General features: G+C 46.7%; 1 protein-coding gene across 2 annotated transcripts in view; it reads left to right on the top strand.

The window, feature by feature from the left end:
• CUNH10orf143 (chromosome unknown C10orf143 homolog) overlaps window positions 1-17,724 on the top strand; it is a 36,078-nt gene extending 18,354 nt beyond the window's left edge. The window contains exons 2-4 of one of the 2 annotated variants that reach the window (XM_040624329.1): window positions 3,269-3,376; window positions 3,484-3,546; window positions 16,224-17,073. In XM_040624329.1, the coding sequence (XP_040480263.1) occupies window positions 3,269-3,376; window positions 3,484-3,546; window positions 16,224-16,241 (189 nt within the window). In that variant the 3' untranslated portion in view covers window positions 16,242-17,073. Of the gene's footprint in view, window positions 1-3,268; window positions 3,377-3,483; window positions 3,547-16,223; window positions 17,074-17,168 lie in introns of those variants that run through there. The other variant, XM_040624328.1, reaches the window with a different exon arrangement.
• Window positions 17,725-18,418: the final 694 nt, after the last annotated feature.

The raw sequence follows: 18,418 nt of genomic DNA on the forward strand, positions 1-18,418 counted from the left end.
AGCCAGAGGCAGACGCTTCACCGACTGAGCCCCCCAGGCGCCCCAAGGTGGTGGTTGTGTTACTTGGTGCATAGATGTTCATGAGCATTATGTCTTCATTGAGGACTGTGGCTTTTAACATTAAATATATCCTCTTGTGTTTAACCCTTTGGGACCTGAATTCTACTTGGTCTGCTTCTCTCTTTTTGTTTCATTTACCTTTGTCCAGCCTTTTTGTTTTTGGCCTTTCTGAATGACTTTATTTTAGGTCTGTCTCTTGTATACAGGATACAGTTGGGTCTTGTTCTGTGAGCCCAATTAAAACCCTTTTTCTTTAAATAGGTAAATTAAGTCCATTGGTATTTATTGACATGACTGATTTATTTGCTTGCAACTCTATCATAATATTTTATAATACGCATATTTTGTTGTATTTGCAATTCCTTTACGAGATCTGTATTCTTTGCTTTTATATTTTTGATTTTGGATTTAGTTAGATTTGTATTTTCTAGTCATTAGCTTTGTATTTAAACCTATTTTTATGTCCTTTGTTACCTGTTTTGTTAAACTCTTTATTGTCTGTTTTGTTTTTTTCTCGTATATTTTAATGCACACCTGTTGCTCACATAGTAATGACCTTTACATTAATCAGAGTTTTTGCTCTTCTTCCTTCATCTCACATTTTTTAGTTGAATTATTTCAGTTTTGTCACTGTAGTAATATTTGCACATCTGTCTTCAGTTTAATTGCACCTTTAATCTGGTCCAAGATGTACATCTAAATATTTTTAAATGTGTCTCATAAATCCTTTTGCTGGAATTCTCCCAGTCATGGCTAGGCAGGTAAAGCTTAACCTCACACAGAATCCTCAAGAAGGGCTGACTAGGTGTGGTATTCTCCAAATTCATGGAGGTTAAAAGTGCTTTTCTGTAGTCTTGGTAATTTAAAATTGGATTTAAAATTCTTGGTTCATACTTTCATTGAATTAAAAAAAATGTTGCCCCATTGTTGCCTTGCTTGTGTGTTGGTTTTGAAAAGTCCGCTGCTAGTCTGCTTCCTTTGCATATTCATTGACTGGTGCCCAAGGCCTTGAGGGCTTTGTCCTTACCTTTGAAATCTCCTAGTTTCATTAGGATGTGTCTGAGTTGACTCTTCTGGTTTATTTTTACCAGGTACCCTGTGAGCCTGTTCCTTTGAAGATTTGGGCCTTTTTCTGTTCTGGAAATTTCCTTACAGTGTTAAATGTTAGCTTTGCTGTATTGTTTTGCTTTCCTCCCTTTTTTCCCATCTGTCTCACTGTCGCTGTCCTCCTCTTGGTTTGGTCCTGCCTTTCCTCAGTGCCCTTTGTTAGTTTTCGTTTGAATTGATTCTCCTTGGGTGTTCTGTAATTGATTCCTCATTTCTGAGGTAAGTTTGTTTTCCTTCCATTACTTTCCTGAGTCTGCTCACCTCTCCCTTGGTTTCTCTGTTTTTGTCCTTTTCTGTTTTTAATTCTACATTTCTAATTCAGGGTAGTTTTTTGTATCCTTAAATGTTTGAATATGTTTAATTATGTTTTGGGAGTGTACATGCCAATTTTCTTTTGATTTGTGGTTTCAGGAGGACATTTTTATGGTGTTGAGTGTTTAAAAGATTGCGAGTCTCGCGGCAGCCTCTTCAGTTGGTTTGGCCAAGTGCAGGTGCTGTGGCAGCTCTTGACTGGCTGCTCGGCTTTGGTGAGGATGGGCCAGGGTGAAGCTCATGATGTTTCCTCTTTATCCCTAGGACCCCACACTTCTCTTTCTCTTTCAGCTTCACCACTCAGTTGTCGAAGGGTGCTTCTCCCTTCCCCTTTTGCCTGTTTTCTTCCCTGGAATGCCTCTGTAAATGGTGTCTGTCCCCTTATGCTGCATGTGTGGGCCCTGAAGTCCCTTCCCTGATGCAGGCGTTTAGGCACATCATAGCTTCTTCATGTTCATATGGACTTCCTCACCTTTCTGCTATGCTTCTCTCTGTCCTGTGATCTTTCCTTCTGCCCTGGCTCACTGGAGTTCATGACAGCAGGTGTTAGCTGGGGCCACGAGGGGCCCACACCAGGACCTGGTGGCTTTTCTCTTACCCTTTTCTCCGTGTTTCACATTCTCTGGCTTCATGTGATGCCCGGGGCATGGTTTGATGTAGAATTTGTAGTTTCATTTGGGGAACCATAAGGAAGTCAGTGATTGCGTAGCCAGCCTTGTCTTCAGCCATCCAGAGGTCAAGCACTCACCCAAGAAATTCTTCTCAGTGGGCTGAGGGGCTCGGAGTTCAGGATTTTCCAGTTTAATCTCAAAATTTCCATGTAATCTTTAAGGCATGTTAGAGAACAGTAAAACTAGCACTCTAAACCCATGATATAAGGCTTCTATATTGAATAAATCCATTAAATAGAAAAAAATCAATTTAGAAAATACAAATAAGTAACAGGACAGATAAGAAACAAATTTGGTAGAAACCATGATGATCGTTTGCAAGAGACCAGAGAAGTGGAGGGAGCCGCGGTGGAGGGGCTGTGTTTTCTGACCCGGTGGGAGCTGTCCAGCAGCAGGGCCTGCGGGCTGGCCTAGGGGGCCAGGGATGGACTTCACCATCCTTTGCAAAGGTCTTCCTGCTTCTCAACTTTGTGTCACTGAAAACATTGTTACCCTTCAAACTGCACAAAGTCTTGCGATTTTGGGAGTGAATAATTTTTTTTCCTTCAGCGTTAGAGGATTACTTTTGTAATTTATCTTCTTTAGTTCATGGGGAAGCAAAAACCAAATGTTAACTTTCCCAAAGTTTATCAGTTATGAAGCATGTGTGCAACCTGAAAATAAGTAAAATTAATTTGCTCTTCAGTGTCAGTAAAACAAAGAGTTATCCACATGTGAATTACTCATATTGTATTAAGAAAGTACGGAACTTGAAACTAGGCAAAATGTGTTAAAGCATGTAACTAGTGTCCTGAAGAAAATTGATAGATTTTGTATATTTTCAATATCAGTAAACCAGTTACAATAGTTTATTATAAGAGTTTTGACCAAAATTGTTTAAAATGCCTGTTTTAAATCTGTGAAGCCAAATAAACACCAAACGGTGCTGGAAATAATGAGGTTAAATGTAATTGATGGACCGTGTTCCCGAAAGACGATGTTTAAAGTCACCCCTCAGACGTCCTATAAACCCGTGCAGCTCTACAGGGTCTATGTTTGCAGCTGAAGTTCGCAGAAAGCAAATCCAATTAGTGTCGTGCGCTCCAGAGCCATCTCAAGTGACGTTTCGTGTCTTTCAGAAACGGGCATGCAGAAGAGTAGAAGCAGCCAGCACAGAGTGGGGCTGTGCCCCCGCAAAGCTCAGCACCCTGGTGTCCTGGAGCGGCGAGGGGCTGCCACGTGTGGGGGTAGGTTCCCGTTCCCACAAAACCAGCTGTGGCCCATTAAAGTATTTTAATAAAAAGTGTAAATAATCACTGTTCTGATGCATGTGTGGCTGTGATTTGTTAAATAGATCCCTCAGAACGGTGGAAGGAGCTCGGCCCAGCCTTGCCCGAGATGTATTGCGGGGGAGTCTGTAAGTGCATTAACCTTCTTGCTGTGACATAAAAGACAGACTTGTTCTTAAATATTAGATCCATAAAACAAAGTTAATAAAAACGGCAATTACATTTCTAAGGAATGAGGGATGTAAATAAAAAGGTGCAGATTGATTTAAGCTTTTCTTGGCATTCTGCTGGGGTGCAAACTGATTTGTTTCCAGCTTCAGATTGGAAATAGAAATGAAAATACACTTAAAATTTTTTCTTAATACAATGTTCAGGGAAGGGAACAGGCCACCGGATATGGTTAATAGAGATCATTTGAGGACATTTTGGAGAGAAGCCCTGACCTCAGTTAATTATCCAAATGGGAATGGACATTGTTTTTTCCTTTCCCCGGTTAAGCTTTCTTTGGTGTTCCCATAAACTTCACAGAAACCACAGATTTCGGAAGGAGAAATGCAGTGTTCACACCATTAATTCAAAGTAAAGGAGGTCTAAGATGGCCAGTGTCAGATTCTCAGTTTCCTGTATTGGGCAGAATATCATTAAGTATACACCAGCGTAATGATACCTTTGTTATTAATTTTGTACTTATTCTAAGAACAGGTTAATGTCTTTGATAACCTCTGTAATTCTTGTTTTTTTTAAATTTTAAATTTAGAATCTTAATATTGCAATTAAATAGAATTAATGTTTAACTGCTGCATAGAAATCAGTAGAGTGAGTGAGTGTGTGTGTGTGTGTGTGTGTGTGTGTGTATCTATCTCTGTATACGTATTTCTTAGATTGCCCTCTAAAGAGTTTAGAGAAACGTATTGCTGTGCTTCTGATAAGCAAAAGATTGAGTTGATCCATTGTAAGATTTTGAATGGGCATATCGCAGGCTACTGTGTTTTACAATCAGAGTCAATGATTTTGTTTTAATGAAGACCTAACGCTCTGTCAGTTACTGTCCACGTGAACCTCTGATCATCTGAAGCACTGGAGAAATACGAAAGCAAAGCTTAGTGTCTGACTTGTTCGACGAAGGCGTGCTTTTCGTACTCTTCAGGAGAATTTCTGAGTGTTATGCTGCATTCTCTGGTGTAATCCTGAACAAAGGTGAAGTCAAAGATCTAGCAATTGGAACTTCCTGTATTTTAGGTTAATTCTGGTAACAGCCACACATGCCCAGGAATATAAATACATAATGTTTACCTTGAGAAATATGGCCCCATTATGAGTAAATTGTGTTAATGCTAGTGACTAACTGGTAACCTTCCTTGTTCTCATCCCATTTCCATGGAATGTTTTTTTCAAATCCCCCCATCTGTTGGGCAAACACTTGGAACGTAATATGGATTCTTAATGCTCTGAGACGTTGTGTTCTGGCATGAATGGCTTAAAGAAAAAAAAGTACGGCTCAAGCAACTGATTGGATCATTTTAGCTAATATTCTGTTTGAACAACAGTTTCTGTTTGATTAGGATTTTTCCTTCCTTTGTAACTCCCCAAGCTTGCCTCTGTTCTGTTTCATAGGAAATGAATCTGTGAGCGGAGAACCTATATTGATATGTAAATACATCATTTTTTTCCTTAGTGCTCGATATTCTTTTCATCTAAATTTCAGAAACTGACTTTAAAAAATCAGTTTCCCTTTATCTGTGGTTATTCTCAATAAAATTTCACCCAGGCTTGGGTGATTTAATATTTACACCCACTGTTTCTAAAAGTCTTAGGTAAATAAAGATTGAAATGTGAATTTGAAAAGTCACACCTCTTGATATTTGAACAGACTATAGCTGCGTATATCTTCTTTTTCTAATAATATGGCTAGTTTCTCTCCTAAGCTTTTAAAATAATAAGACACTATTTTTGTATTCTGGAACATCAGAAGGTTCAGTGTTAAATAAAAAGCAAATAGTATTTTTAGAAATGCGAGATCCCAGGGAGAAGTGCTTAACAGTAAATCACCGATGGGCAGCAATTCCAAATTTCAGAAGACTTTATTAGACACACAGCTCCATTCACAAATGTGCACCCATGTGCATGAGTGTGCCCCGTCCTGTACCATTGTTCCTAGAGTGGACCCAGGGTGGTGATCTGGGGTCAAAGAGAAGCAAAGGTTGCATCGAGGGGTCTGTGGAGCCCTAAGGGGACACTTGCCTGTGAGTCTCAGTTTTATTTGGTGCTTCCCCCCATAACTTCCCTTGGTGTCCCCCCCCATAACCTCCTTTGGTGCTCCCCCCATCACCTCCCTTGGTGCTCCCCCCATCACCTCCCTTGCACCTAGTTTTCTTTGTGCTTCTAACTCAGTAGGACCTCAGCGGACTGGCGGGTCCTGCTCTGAATCCTCACACGGCTGTCAGCTCAGTGCCTGAGCGCCTGCTGTCTTACTCCTTCTGAGCTTTTCCTCCTATTTAACATGAATCATTTCTCATGAATACCGGGTCTTGGCTTCTCAAGTACGCAGGGACTTTTTCAGTTGACCTTCGCCTCGTTTTCCAGGTTGGCATGTGGTCCCTTCCCCGTGTGGTCCGTGCTGGTGGCCTTTGCAGTGACCACTGCTTCGGCCTGCCATGAGGTCCCTGCCATGGCGTGCGCTGCTCCATAGAGGTACTGACAACTGCAGGGAGACCGTCCCCATCCTTGTAGTGGGACATGGTGCTCTGTCCTCCAGGGTGTTCGCCCTGCCCCTCTCTGCTGCCCCGTTTGGGGCTGCGAGCCCAGAAGCAGCGCTGATGGCCGACGGTCGCCGTCCAGGGACCCCCTTTCCCTCACAGGAGGTTGCTTAGCTGGGCCCGGCCTCGACAGCACGCTTCCTTCCTCAGGTCACCTCAGCCTGCCTGGCCTGGGGTCCATGGCAGCTGAGGGGAGGGTGGAGACCACGCCGTCCTTCGCAGATTCTTTTTTTTTTTTTAAGATTTTTATTTATTTATTTATTTGACAGAGATAGAGACAGCCAGCGAGAGAGGGAACACAAGCAGGGGGAGTGGGAGAGGAAGAAGCAGGCTCTTAGTGGAGGAGCCTGATGTGGGGCTCGAACCCAGAACGCTGGGATCACGCCCTGAGCCGAAGGCAGACGCTTAACCGCTGCGCTACTCAGGCGCCCCTGGCTTCTGGTTTCTGACCCTGGACGTTGGAGTATGGGGGAGGGTGGGCTGGGAGCCAGAGCATCTCTCCCTCTGTCCCCTCCCTCCATGATGCCAGCTCTGGCAGGGTTGTCCCCCATGGTCCCAGCTCCTGCAAGGTTGTCCCCCTGTGGTCCCAGCTCCTGCAGGGTGGCACGGACTCCTGGGTTCTGGGCCATGCAGCTGCCTCCCTTGGTCTTCCCCACCGGGGGGAGGCTGCGGCTGTCTGCGGGGGGGATATCTGGTTGCCTTGCCCTCACCCACGTGGCTTTTCTGTTCTTCCATCATTTGTTGCTTGAAGCCACCTTAAATTCCCTGTGTGAGGTACCTGGATTCCTCTCTGACTAGACCCTTTCGGGGTTAATTGCCTAATGAGTAGACAAGTCCTCCTGGGGGAAAAAAGAAAAAGATTGCTGTTTTAAACATGGGCCTCTGGGGGTCTTTGTTGCCCACCCTCAGCTCTCGGGGTCTCGTCCAACAAGCTCAGCGTTCGGGAGTGTGGGCAGAGCCTGCCCCAGCTCGGAGTCGCGTGGGCAGTGTGGCGAGCCTGGGCGCTAGACTGAAGGAGTCAGGCCCTTTCGTATTGCTCACCCCCCGGTGTGTTTGTTCTGTTATCTGGGGTTAACTGGGTTTTATTGCCCAGACTGATAGTGAATTGCCATATAAAGGCCAATGTGCACAGCATGATGTGTTGGTTTTATGGTCCCTGCCCCACCACAACACACACCAACAAGTTGATTTTGGATAGTGGCCGTCCATTAGTGTTGAGGCCGATACTCAGGGAGTAGTCTCAGGAAGCCTCTGTGCTACTCACTTTTTGACAGTGAAACGCACTGCCTGACCGCGGTGAGGAGGGCTGGGCGCAGAAATCGAGGGCGGGGCATCCGGGGCTTGGTCCATGCCTCCTGACTGGTGTCCCCGTGCTGGCTGGCGTCCCCGTAGGGACAGCGGGGGCAGCCCAAGTGTGCTTATTCTGATTCTAAACAGATACATTGTTTTCTTCACACTTTTTGTCTCCAAATGGGCGACCTTTAAAATATTTGTTGTATTTTGTATACGTGTCTGTCTTATTGGTGATTGCTTCCTGCCTCTGTGGCATCTGTAAACAAAGCCCTGAAGCAGGAACGTCCCGAAGCTGGTGTTCACGAGTCTGTCGTTCCCTGGAGCCTGCGTCACGGCAGGGGGGTGGCTGCGGTGCTCAAGCTTAGTGGCCCAGGTGTTAAGCCGTGGACGAGGCGGAGATGAAAATGTAACGTTTTGACACAGATGAAGGAAGATCGATGTGCAGGGGTCTGCTCTTTGTGTCCTGTTTCAGCAATCGCTAGTTCTTGTCAGTCCTCTGTTCTTACGTCCTGAGAGGAGAAAACACAATCAGGTGGGATCAAGGGAAATTTCATTGATTCTTCTGTGAGAATCAAATTATGCTTGTCCATTTTCCCTAGGTTTGTCAAGGATCCTAGAGTTCATTGAACCCCATCCATTTACAGATAAGGAGTGTCGGGTCCACTGTGGTTGGTGGACGGGCTCCCGGCCCTCTCTGCTCCTCTTGGCTGGTCCGTGTGCTCAGTGTCAGACCGCCAGCCTCCCACTGGGGGCTGCCCCACACTGGGCCTGGCGAGCAGCTCACCCCCCGCGAGGCGCTGCAGCGAGGCTGTGGGTCTTCGCGGACGTCCCGCCTGGACCCAAGCAGAGCTCCCAGGCGAAGGCGCAGGCCGAGTTACTCAGACTGGAAGACCACTGGCCAAGAGAGCAGTTGGCTATGTCAGTACAGCCGAGTGTGAATCCCAAAATAGAGGCGTTTGAATAGACTTGCTTACAAAATCTTCAGATTTAGCTTCTGGCCATAAATGCTTTCTCTAGAGTATGGGAATCAGGAAAATAGTTTTGTATTTTCTTTTTTTTTTTTAAACTATGTTATTGAGATCATTTCCAGGCTCTGAAGAACACAGATGACTAGAAAAACGAAACGAATGCTTCGTTCTCTATAAATAGAGTGAGTGAAACTCTGAGGAGATGGTGACGTGGATTAAAAGCACTTTAAGGTGAACAGCATTTAGCCTTGCTCGGAGCCCGCTTGGCCATGTCGCCCTCTGCTGTGGGTGGACATGTCAGATACATGATCAGTCTGTCTTGAGTGCAGACAGGATATGGAGCGGAGCATACAGACACACCCCTGATGGCCGTGACGAGGTCCTCTGTTGGGTTTGGTCCTGGAATGGGCCGGGGGGCTAGAGGGCTGTAATTCTAATGCCCAGAAGCAGATGTGACTTTGAGCAGTGGAGGCGTGGCGGCCAGAATCTGGACCCTTGCAGAAAGTTCTGAGCCGGGGAGATCTGGCTATACCTTAAGGGGATTAGAAATTAAAATACCAGGCCATACACAGGTGTGGGCTCCAAGTTTCTTCTGTCCAGTGGTACAAGAACCAAAAGGAAAGCATGAACATAAAAATAGATACAGACTCTTGAAGTCCTTTAAGGCCTTGGACAGTGGCAAATGCAGAGTCATCCTACGGGCACACCTGCACCGTCCACAGCACATGGGATTCAGAGCTGAGACTGTCTGCACAGAGGATGTCACGTCAGAACAATATAACCGACGTAAACAGATCTGCCTCTGGGGGGGTGCGGGTACATCAGGAATTATAACAAACAGGACAATACAAGCCTCCAGGTTCTGAACTGCATTCCCTATATGAAGTACACTGTAAAGATAATTTTTTTTAAATTTCAAAAGCAAACGATTAAGAAGAAATAGAGCCAGGGACACCTGGGTGATGCAGTGGGTTAAGCGACTGACTCTCGGTTTCGGCTCCGGTCATGATCTCAGGGTCGTGAGATCGAGCCCCGTGTTGGGCTCTGCACTCAACGGGGAGTCGGCTTGAGATCATCTCTCTCTCTCCCTCTCCCTCTGCCCTTCCCCTGCTCATGGACTCTCTCTCTTTCTCTCCTAAAAAAAAAAGTAATAAGATTTAAGGTAGAAGAAATACAGCCATAATTAAGTGTGAAAAAAGAATTGGTCAAAAAAAAAACAAAAAAACCCCAAAAGATAAAACCCTTCTAAAAGTAAATGATACAATCACTGAAGTGAGACATAGTTAAAGACAGAATTAGTGAACTAGATTTATCTGGGGAAGTCATCCAAAACAGCACAAGATGGAAAGTATGAAAGTGTGATTAGGAATCAGAGGAAAGAGTGGAAGGTCTATCAGCAAATCCAGAAGGAGCGAATTTAGAGAACAGGAGAGGAAAGGATAATGAAAACACCTGACTTGAAAAGACTTATGGCCTTTGAGAAGATAGTGGCTAAGAATTTCCCAGAATTGAAGAAAGACACGTGTAGCCAGACAATTTTGAGGCAGAAGAAGAAGGTGACAAGAGATCACCTGTCAGATGTCAAGATACATTACAAAGTTGTAAGAATTCCGACAATGTGCTATTGGCCCAGGGATAGGGAAGTAGACCAATGCAATAAATTTGAGGGCTTTAAACTTGGGTATATGGCAGCTCAATGCATTGCAGAGATGGTATAGCAAGTCGCTTGGGAATGACAGGGTCCTCTAACTGTGCTAAGATGTGCGGCCATCTATATGAGGAAAAATAAGATTCGATCTCTACCTCACACAAATCAATCCTGGGAGGCGGGGAGAAGGTTAAAGACCCTAAATGTGCAAAGTAAATAAATAGGGAATTACAAAAGCTAATAAAGCCACAAGGAAAAGATTGATCTAGTTGATTATGTACATAAGACACATTGCATACCAAAATTCCTCATCACTGTTTAAGAAGATCCCATAAAGCAGGGAAGACATTTGTGACATACCAAATGGAGTGTAGCAGATACGTGGACAAAGTCTATGAATTGGCAATTTAGAGAAGAGGAAACCAAATTAGCCAGTAAACGTAAATGGACGTTAAGCCTTGCTACTAATTAAGGGTGTCAACTTAAAGCATCAAATTAGCAGAAAAATAAAATAACAAAGCTCCAAAGTGTGGAGAAGGATATGGGACATCCTCTATCCTCTAGCCCCAGTCTGCCTCCCCCCATTTCAGTCCTACCCACATATCCCTTCCCCTGATCTAAAAGGAATTGTTTGCCAAACCCGAGCCCTTTAAAGATGATCAGTAGGAGACTGAGTATGAACAGTGTGCTGACGTATGAACAGAAGCTGATGATGGAAGTGTGGGCAAGAATGTGGAGTGAAAGGATCTGCCCGCCTCGTTGGAGGCCATGCATTGTGGCTCGGTGACGCACAGAGCAGTACCTGCTAAGGGTGGTGGTGGGCCGTTCCCTGTGACCCAGAGAGTAACTCCTGGGAAGGCACCCTAACAGATGCCCAAAGAAGTGTGTGCAAAATAGTGACAGTGTTGCTTGCTTAGCAAAAAGCCAGAAACAACCCACCTGTCCACTAGGACAATTGATAAGTCAGTTTAGGTATATTAATTCAATGAAATATACACAGTAAAAATGGACGAATTAAGGAAATTACAGAAGACCATGTATAGAATGATACCATTTAGATAAAATTTTAAACATGTAGAACATTGATATTAACTAAAAGAGTAAGAGATGTTCCTGAGAATGAGATACCTCAAGTTAGGACGATGAGCTTATTTCTCCTTAGGGCATGAGGGCTCAGGATAGGTGCGGTGTTTCTGTCGTATCTCTTATGGGCTCTCTCCCAAGCTATGAGGTGCTTCACGAGGGTGTATTATGTTTTTGTCTGTAGCTCTTTTGTACCCCTGACATCATGGCGGGTGGGTCTTGGGCACGAGGTCTCTGCACATCCGTCATGGTAAAGTGGAGGGACAGTAAAGGGGAGGTTCTGTGGAGCCACTGCGGAGATGTGACAGATTACCCAGCGTGGGGTGATACTTTGACCACAGACCTCTTGTTGCTGAAAACAGACCCCGGAAGACCTTGGCATGACATCTCTGACGCGGTCAGGGGACAGTGTCTGTGTGAACATGGGGGCTGACTGTGCTAGGCAGCAGATGTAAGTGGACCCGTGCAGTGGGAGCCCTCCTGCCCTGCACACAGGAAGTGCGGCCACCAAAATTGACTCCAGAAAAGAACGTAAACAGACCAGTAGTAGTGTGATGAGTTGGGAAAGTTTTCCAGAAGCTACCATCACGGATGGCTTTATAGGTTAAAAAAATCCTACGTGAAGGAACACACGGATGAGTTAACATTAGAAAAACTACCGCATTGATCAAAGGAGAAAGAAAACAAATGATCATCTAAATCGATGCAGAAACAGCATTTAGTTACTCCACATCCCACTCATGATGAAAAGTCAGCAAACCAGAAATAGACGTGCTTATACTGGGGAGGTTTGGGGTTTGTCCTACTTCGTGGAAGCATTTCCGTCGATGAAGAGGAAGGCACAAGTTCGCTTGCTGGCTCCTCTTCTGTTTAGCGCACTGAGTGTGCTCATGGGCTGGGGTGCCTGACCGTCCAGGGAGGGATAATGCTTTGACCTTTGGTGCGTTAAGACAAGAAAAAGGAAGCAATGGTGTAAGAATTGGAAAGGAAAAAAATAAACTGTTATTTCCAGATGATACAATTACCTACGCAGAATATCCAAGAAAAGCTACAGATAAAGTGCTAGAACTAATATTCATCATGCTTGTAGGCTCTAAGATGAACATTCAACATAGGACGGATGAGTGGGTAAAGAAACTGTGTATATATACGCAGTGGAATGTTATTCAGCCATAAAAAGAGAATGAAATCCTGCCATTTGCAACAACATGGATGACCCTCCAGGGCATTCTGCTGAGTGAGATAAGTCAGAAAAAGGCTCATACTCTATGATCCCACTTACATTTGGAATCTTTTATTTGGAAAAAGAAAAAGCTCAGATACTGAGAGCAGATTGGTGGATGCCTAAGGTAGGAAATAGGGGGTTGGAGAAATGGGTGAAAGGGGTCAAAGGTGTAAAATGAAAAAATTACAACAAAAATTTAAAAAGGCAGTAGCAGCCCTGGGTAAGTGGGTTCTTTAAAGCCCTCAGGCTCCTCACAGGGGAGCCCGCTTGAGACATGAGCATCCCCTCTGAGTGCCAGATGCCCCTCCGCTAGGGCCCGGATCCAGGAGTTCGAGCTCAGTTTTATGTAAAAACAACCTGGTAATTGGATTTTGGAGAGTATGCCTTAGTGCCTGCTTCTGAAGTCCACGAAAGCTGTGCATGCAGTTTGGTTTTGGGTTTTAAACTCAAGGCTTTTCCTAGAATGCACAGTTCTCCATATTCCCTATTTTTAAAACAACCTGTTTGTCTCCAGCTCAACAATATTCCTGTGTGAGACTCCGATCCTCACGCATCTGGGATGTGCGTGTTGTAAGTCGGATCCTCGTGCATCTGAGATGTGCGTGTTGTAAGTCGGATCCTCGTGCATCTGAGATGTGCGTGTTGTAAGTCGGATCCTCTTGCGTCTGAGATGTGCGTGTTGTAAGTCGGATCCTCGTGCATCTGGGATGTGCGTGTTGTAAGTCGTCCCGCTCGAGACTCGGATCCTCGTGCATCTGGGATGTGCGTGTTGTAAGTCGGATCCTCATGCATCTGGGATGTGCGTGTTGTAAGTCATCCCGCTCGAGACTCGGATCCTCGTGCGTCTGGGATGTGCGTGTTGTAAGTCGTCCCGCTCGAGACTCGGATCCTCGTGCGTCTCGGATGTGCGTGTTGTAAGTCGGATCCTCGTGCATCTGAGATGTGCGTGTTGTAAGTCGGATCCTCGTGCATCTGGGATGTGCGTGTTGTAAGTCGTCCCGCTCGGGCAGGTGGAGCTGTGCTCCACACGAACCTTAGCCTGGATTCAGCCCTAGGTCTTCGTCCACAGCGTGAGCACCGGACTCAGCCTCAGCAGCATCGTGAGGCTAGGTTATGGGATGCCACCTGGCCGGCTCCACCCCCGTGACGTCCTACCTGCTTATCCTTTCCCCCGGCCCTAAATGGAGTGTTTCTCCAACTTGGTCCCTTCGAAGATAGTGGGAAACAGATTATAACGTTTGCTCATTGTTGTTCTGAGTTGCACTCTAGAAACTGTTACTGAGTACTGCTAAGTACTGAGCTTTGTTCCTCTTGTCCACTCCCACCCCCTAGACAGGTCCTACATGGACGAGGCTAGGGTAAGTTACAGGGCCTTCACGCTATGGGAAAATCTGGAAGGGAGGCAAAATCAGGTGTCCTTTGACTTGATGTGGGCTGTGCTCTCCTCAACTACTTCAGAGGCTTGCTGACATAACAAGGTGGAAGGCCAGGTTCAAATATAGAATTCCTGAATTTCTCAGAGTTCCATGCTGGGTCCTGGTGGGATGAGGGAAAGCTGGCTCCTAGGCACGCCCCTCCTTGCTTCTGAGCCCAGGCTCTGTCCTGCATGACATGGGGCCTTGAGCATGTTCAGAGGACACGTCCAGGCTCTTCCTCATCCCCACTCCCACCTCACATAGCCCTCTCCAACAAACAGCGACCCCCTGGAGTAGGGCAGTAGTGGAGAACGTACCTGGAGAAAAGGCTGGCTCCAGGAGGTAGGCTCTGGAAGGGGAACAGGGCTTTTGGGTGGGAACATCCCATTGGCTCTGCAGATTCTTTACCCCATGGAGAGGTACAGCTAAAATGGGCCAGAGGGGGACCCTCCGCAGCATGAGGCCCAAGGCGGCAGGTGCACTGGTAGGGTAGCTCAGACGGAGGGAGAGACAGATGAACTCTTCCTCAGTGTTGATAATTAGGAAACAAGTCGCAGTCACATTATTCTGGACGCGAGGAGCAGGAGTTTTCAGATGACTAGAAAAACAGGACAAAAGCTTCTCAAAGAGTAAAATCTGTTCCACCCCCAGGAGAGGGCGAACTTCATTTAAAGGCAAGTTAGCACTTGCTGGAAAATGTGAAGGTCTGGCTTTGAGTTCCTGACCAGTATCCTTTCAGTTCCGCCTGCAGGATTCCCATCGGTATTTGTCGCAGGCTAGGTCCGCTAGCCACAGCCTGTCCTGTGTATTTGGGGCTGTTTCTGGAGCGCCTTGTTTCTGGGGGCTAGTTTGGTTGGATCTAGAACTTTCCATGAACCGTCGTTCAGCACTTTGCGTGCGTTCTCTCACTGCCTCCTGATTCTGATGGGAAGTCTGCTGTTAATCTTCGGAGGATCCTTGTATGTGACATGACGCTTCTCTCTCTCTGCCTCTGAGATTTGTGCTTTCACACTTACTCTGCTGTGTCCAGGTGTGGACACCTTTGGGCCTGAGGCCCTTTTGATTCCAATATTAGAGATGAACTAAAGCTGTTTTCAAACACGTCTTTCTTTGGTGGAAAACCGTTGGAAGTGTCTTTTATCAAAAGTGATGTGTTCCCACTGTTTCTTACAAGATGACTTTTCAAGCCTGACCAGGCAACAGGGCCTTGTCAGCGAGCATGAGCCTATGGGCATAACTAATCTCTTGGCTGCTGTCGAGTCGAGGACGTGGTCAGTGCCCAGACCCCACCGTCACACGCGCCTCTGGGGGCTGGCGTGCGCCACAGGGCACTGCAGGGCCCAAGGACTGCACACCCCACCTGTCGGTCGGGGATAGACAGGCTCCTCTTTGGGTGTCACTGTGGCTCTGCACTGTGAGAGGGACATTGACAAAATAGAAGGTGTCGAGAGGAGTGAATAGGACGGTGTGGGAACCTGACAGAATACTGGGTGACAGGCTTTAAGGAGCACTTTCTGCAGGTTCTTTTGTGCTTAAGATCCTGGATCTTGGTTTTCATATTGATGTGGCTCTGTGTTATTGTTCCAAGTCTGGCCATTCTGCCTCCACATGTCTTCACATAACCCCATTGCACGGGGAGGCGGGGGGTGGGGGCTAGATGGAGACCTCTCAGTGAACACCTTCTTAAAAAGAAAACTTGGTTTTTGAGCCACATGGTGGTGGTGCTGTTAGAAACAGTGATGATGATGATGATGATGATGATGATGATGATGATGATGATAAAGTTAAAGAGCATTGCCCAATCTCCCCACCAGCCAGTCTCACTGTCCCTCCTCTGAGCGAGGCCTCGTCCTGTCTGTAGTCTGGCCTCCTGAGCCTGTCCACTGCATTCCTTCTCCCCCAGCACCTCAGAGGGAGCTTCCCAAGCTCTGTCTAACCTCATCTCTGCAACTTCCCGTGCTTGGAGCAGTGCTCCCTCACCCAGGCTCCTGCTGCCAAGGGTCTCACGACAGAGACATTTGGGAAGTGCTATATTCTTACCCCACCTTTTGGAAATTTGATGCATAGTAGTTGATTAAAGAACTCAAGAATCACAGTAAAGACACTCGTTTAATTTTGTTCAATCCATTGTTTGCAAAATGTCCTTTTGTAAAGGGATGCCTGTTACACATGCATTTCTAAGACTGTTTTGGGAAACACAGGCCCGTTGAATAAATTCGGCACCTGTATTTACAATCTGGGCGCAGCCTGACCATCCAAATAGATCTCCTGTCCCTGCCTGTGTGTGCCATGGACCCTGGCTTCCGTCATCCCAGATGGCTTCTCTGGTTCCGGAACATTCTGACTGGCTGTTCTCATTGCCTGGGAGGCTCTCTCCTACCTTGTAAGATTCTGTTATGTCCTCTTGGTCCACTCAGGATACCTCTCCAATGTGAAGCCTTCCAGACCCTCCTCAGGTAGAATCAGCGCCCCCCAGAACACCGCATTCCAGTCCACCTGAATGATCCGTCTTTGTGACACGGGTGCTCACAGGCCTGGGTGCCACCTCTCTGGCTGTTTGCCTGTCTCAGGTCTCTCAAGCTGGGTCCCCATGGCTCCGGACAGCACCGCCTTCTAGGAAATGGACACCATCATGGACCAGACCACTTTGTCCCTTCTGCAGCCTGGCCCGACCCACCCTTCCTGGCCTGTGCCAGCCCAGGGAGCCAGCTGGCCTCATGATGTGGTCTTGGAGAGCAGGGCTCCCCTGCCGGCTCCTGCCATTGGGCCACGGATCCACACTGCTCTCTGCTGGGATCATGGCCAAGTGGGACAAAGGTTCCTAGATGCTGGACAAGACCTCTCATTTCACAGTGGCTCAGCGTCTGGCCACCTGTCTGCCCCTAGCCATCTGGTCCTCCCAGCTCCTTCTGCGGGTGAAGGTGAGGAGGCGTGAGGTGAGGTGGACAGCGGCCCTGGACTGTTATGAAGCCGCGTCACTTCCAGAGCCTGGTCCTCCTGAGAGGAGCCGCTACAGCGCCTTTGTGCTGGATCCCTATTCAATATTTAGACAACATCATTTAAAAAAATTCTGTCTTATGAATATATAAATTATATTTTCACTCTTTTTTTTCCCTCATAGCACTGTAGGGGAGAAGAAAAATAATGTTTATTGAGAACATTCTATGTAACAGGCACTGTAGGAAGTGCTTTAAGTATCTTTTTTATTATATGTTATGTATAGTCTGTAAATGTGTATTTACCTCAGAAATAAAACATTCTTTACAAGTGGTGGCCCTGTCATTTTAAATGCAGTGCTGCGTGTGGGTGAAGCGACAGCCGCGGTAAATCCATTCCCATGATGTATTTTTGTATCATTGTAGGGGCATCTTAACCACACCGAGAGCCAGTAAGAGGTGCCAGCTGGAAGGTTCTGTCCATGTGCCAACGAGGGTCGCCCTCAGGATGGACCTGGGCGCCCACCTGTTCAAATCGCAGCCCCATGTCCCCTGGTTCAGGAGATCCCACCGCCTGCCACGTGAGAGCCAGGAGGACCCCATCACCTCAGAGGAGCCTTCAAACTGTTGTCCCCCACACACCTTTCAGATGTATCTTTCTTGACAAGGAAATCGTTTGAATCATTTAAAAGTTTAAAAAAAAGGTCCATATCAGATTTCCTGTGAGGTTTGAGAACGTGCGTCCTCTGGAACCGTATCCGGATGTAGCCCTGCTTTCCTAATTTCCAGGTGTTTTGTGGACTGATCAGAGCTGCTTATGTATTCTTTTTTAATTAAAAGACTTATTTTTATATTTAAAATGCTCTATTATCTTAAACTGAGTTTTACTAAATGCTGGTATCCAATCTGTTCTGTGTAATTCCCCAAATGAAGTTATCAGGCACAAGGTCTCTTTTATATTAAAATGGAAATGTCTCATTTCTCTTGGGTTTCCCGTGCATCGTCTGACTGTGGAGACTGGCGTCGTTTTCCCTGGGTCTGAGGGCTTCCTGAGATGTCCTAGTACTTGACAGACAAGGTCCTCACCTGGGACTGCTCCCAGGTTCTGAGTTATAGGACAGAGCCCCTGCGCTCCCTGTGTTGTCCTTGTGTCATCCCGAGGGCCGTGTCCTCTGCCAGTGGCCACCCCTCAGCACCGACAGTCTGAAGAGCCAGTCCAGCCACGGCCACAGTGTGTGGTCGTGGAGGGATTTCATGTGGCACAGAAGGGCAGAAGAAGCAGCCCGCACAATACCAGCTGGGATGGGGATTACCCAGAATCGCAGGGCACACGGCTGTGTTGCAGGAGAGAGGAGACTTTTCTGCCCCCGGCATCCTGGGAGGTCACCAGGCATCCAGCCCCGCGTCAGGTCACGGACTGCCTGAGACGAGACGGCAGTCGTCCTGGAACAGCCAAGGCCCAGAGCGGCAAGGCTGAGATTCGTGGCCTTGAATATGTGCTGTTAAAGAGCCTTCGTGGGCTCCTCTCTTCGAAAGGAGACGCGTCTTCGTTCCTAGAGAAACAGTGGGCATTCGGGAGTTCTTCGGTTCACAATATTTCTTTCTGGGTGTGAGCTCATCCCTTTCCCTAGACTCTCGGGGAGAGGAGGTGGCCACACACGGACTGGGTTATCGTG

Source organism: Ursus maritimus, unplaced genomic scaffold (genome assembly GCF_017311325.1).
Source record: "Ursus maritimus isolate PB19 unplaced genomic scaffold, ASM1731132v1 scaffold_7, whole genome shotgun sequence".
Classification (NCBI taxonomy): domain Eukaryota; kingdom Metazoa; phylum Chordata; class Mammalia; order Carnivora; family Ursidae; genus Ursus; species Ursus maritimus.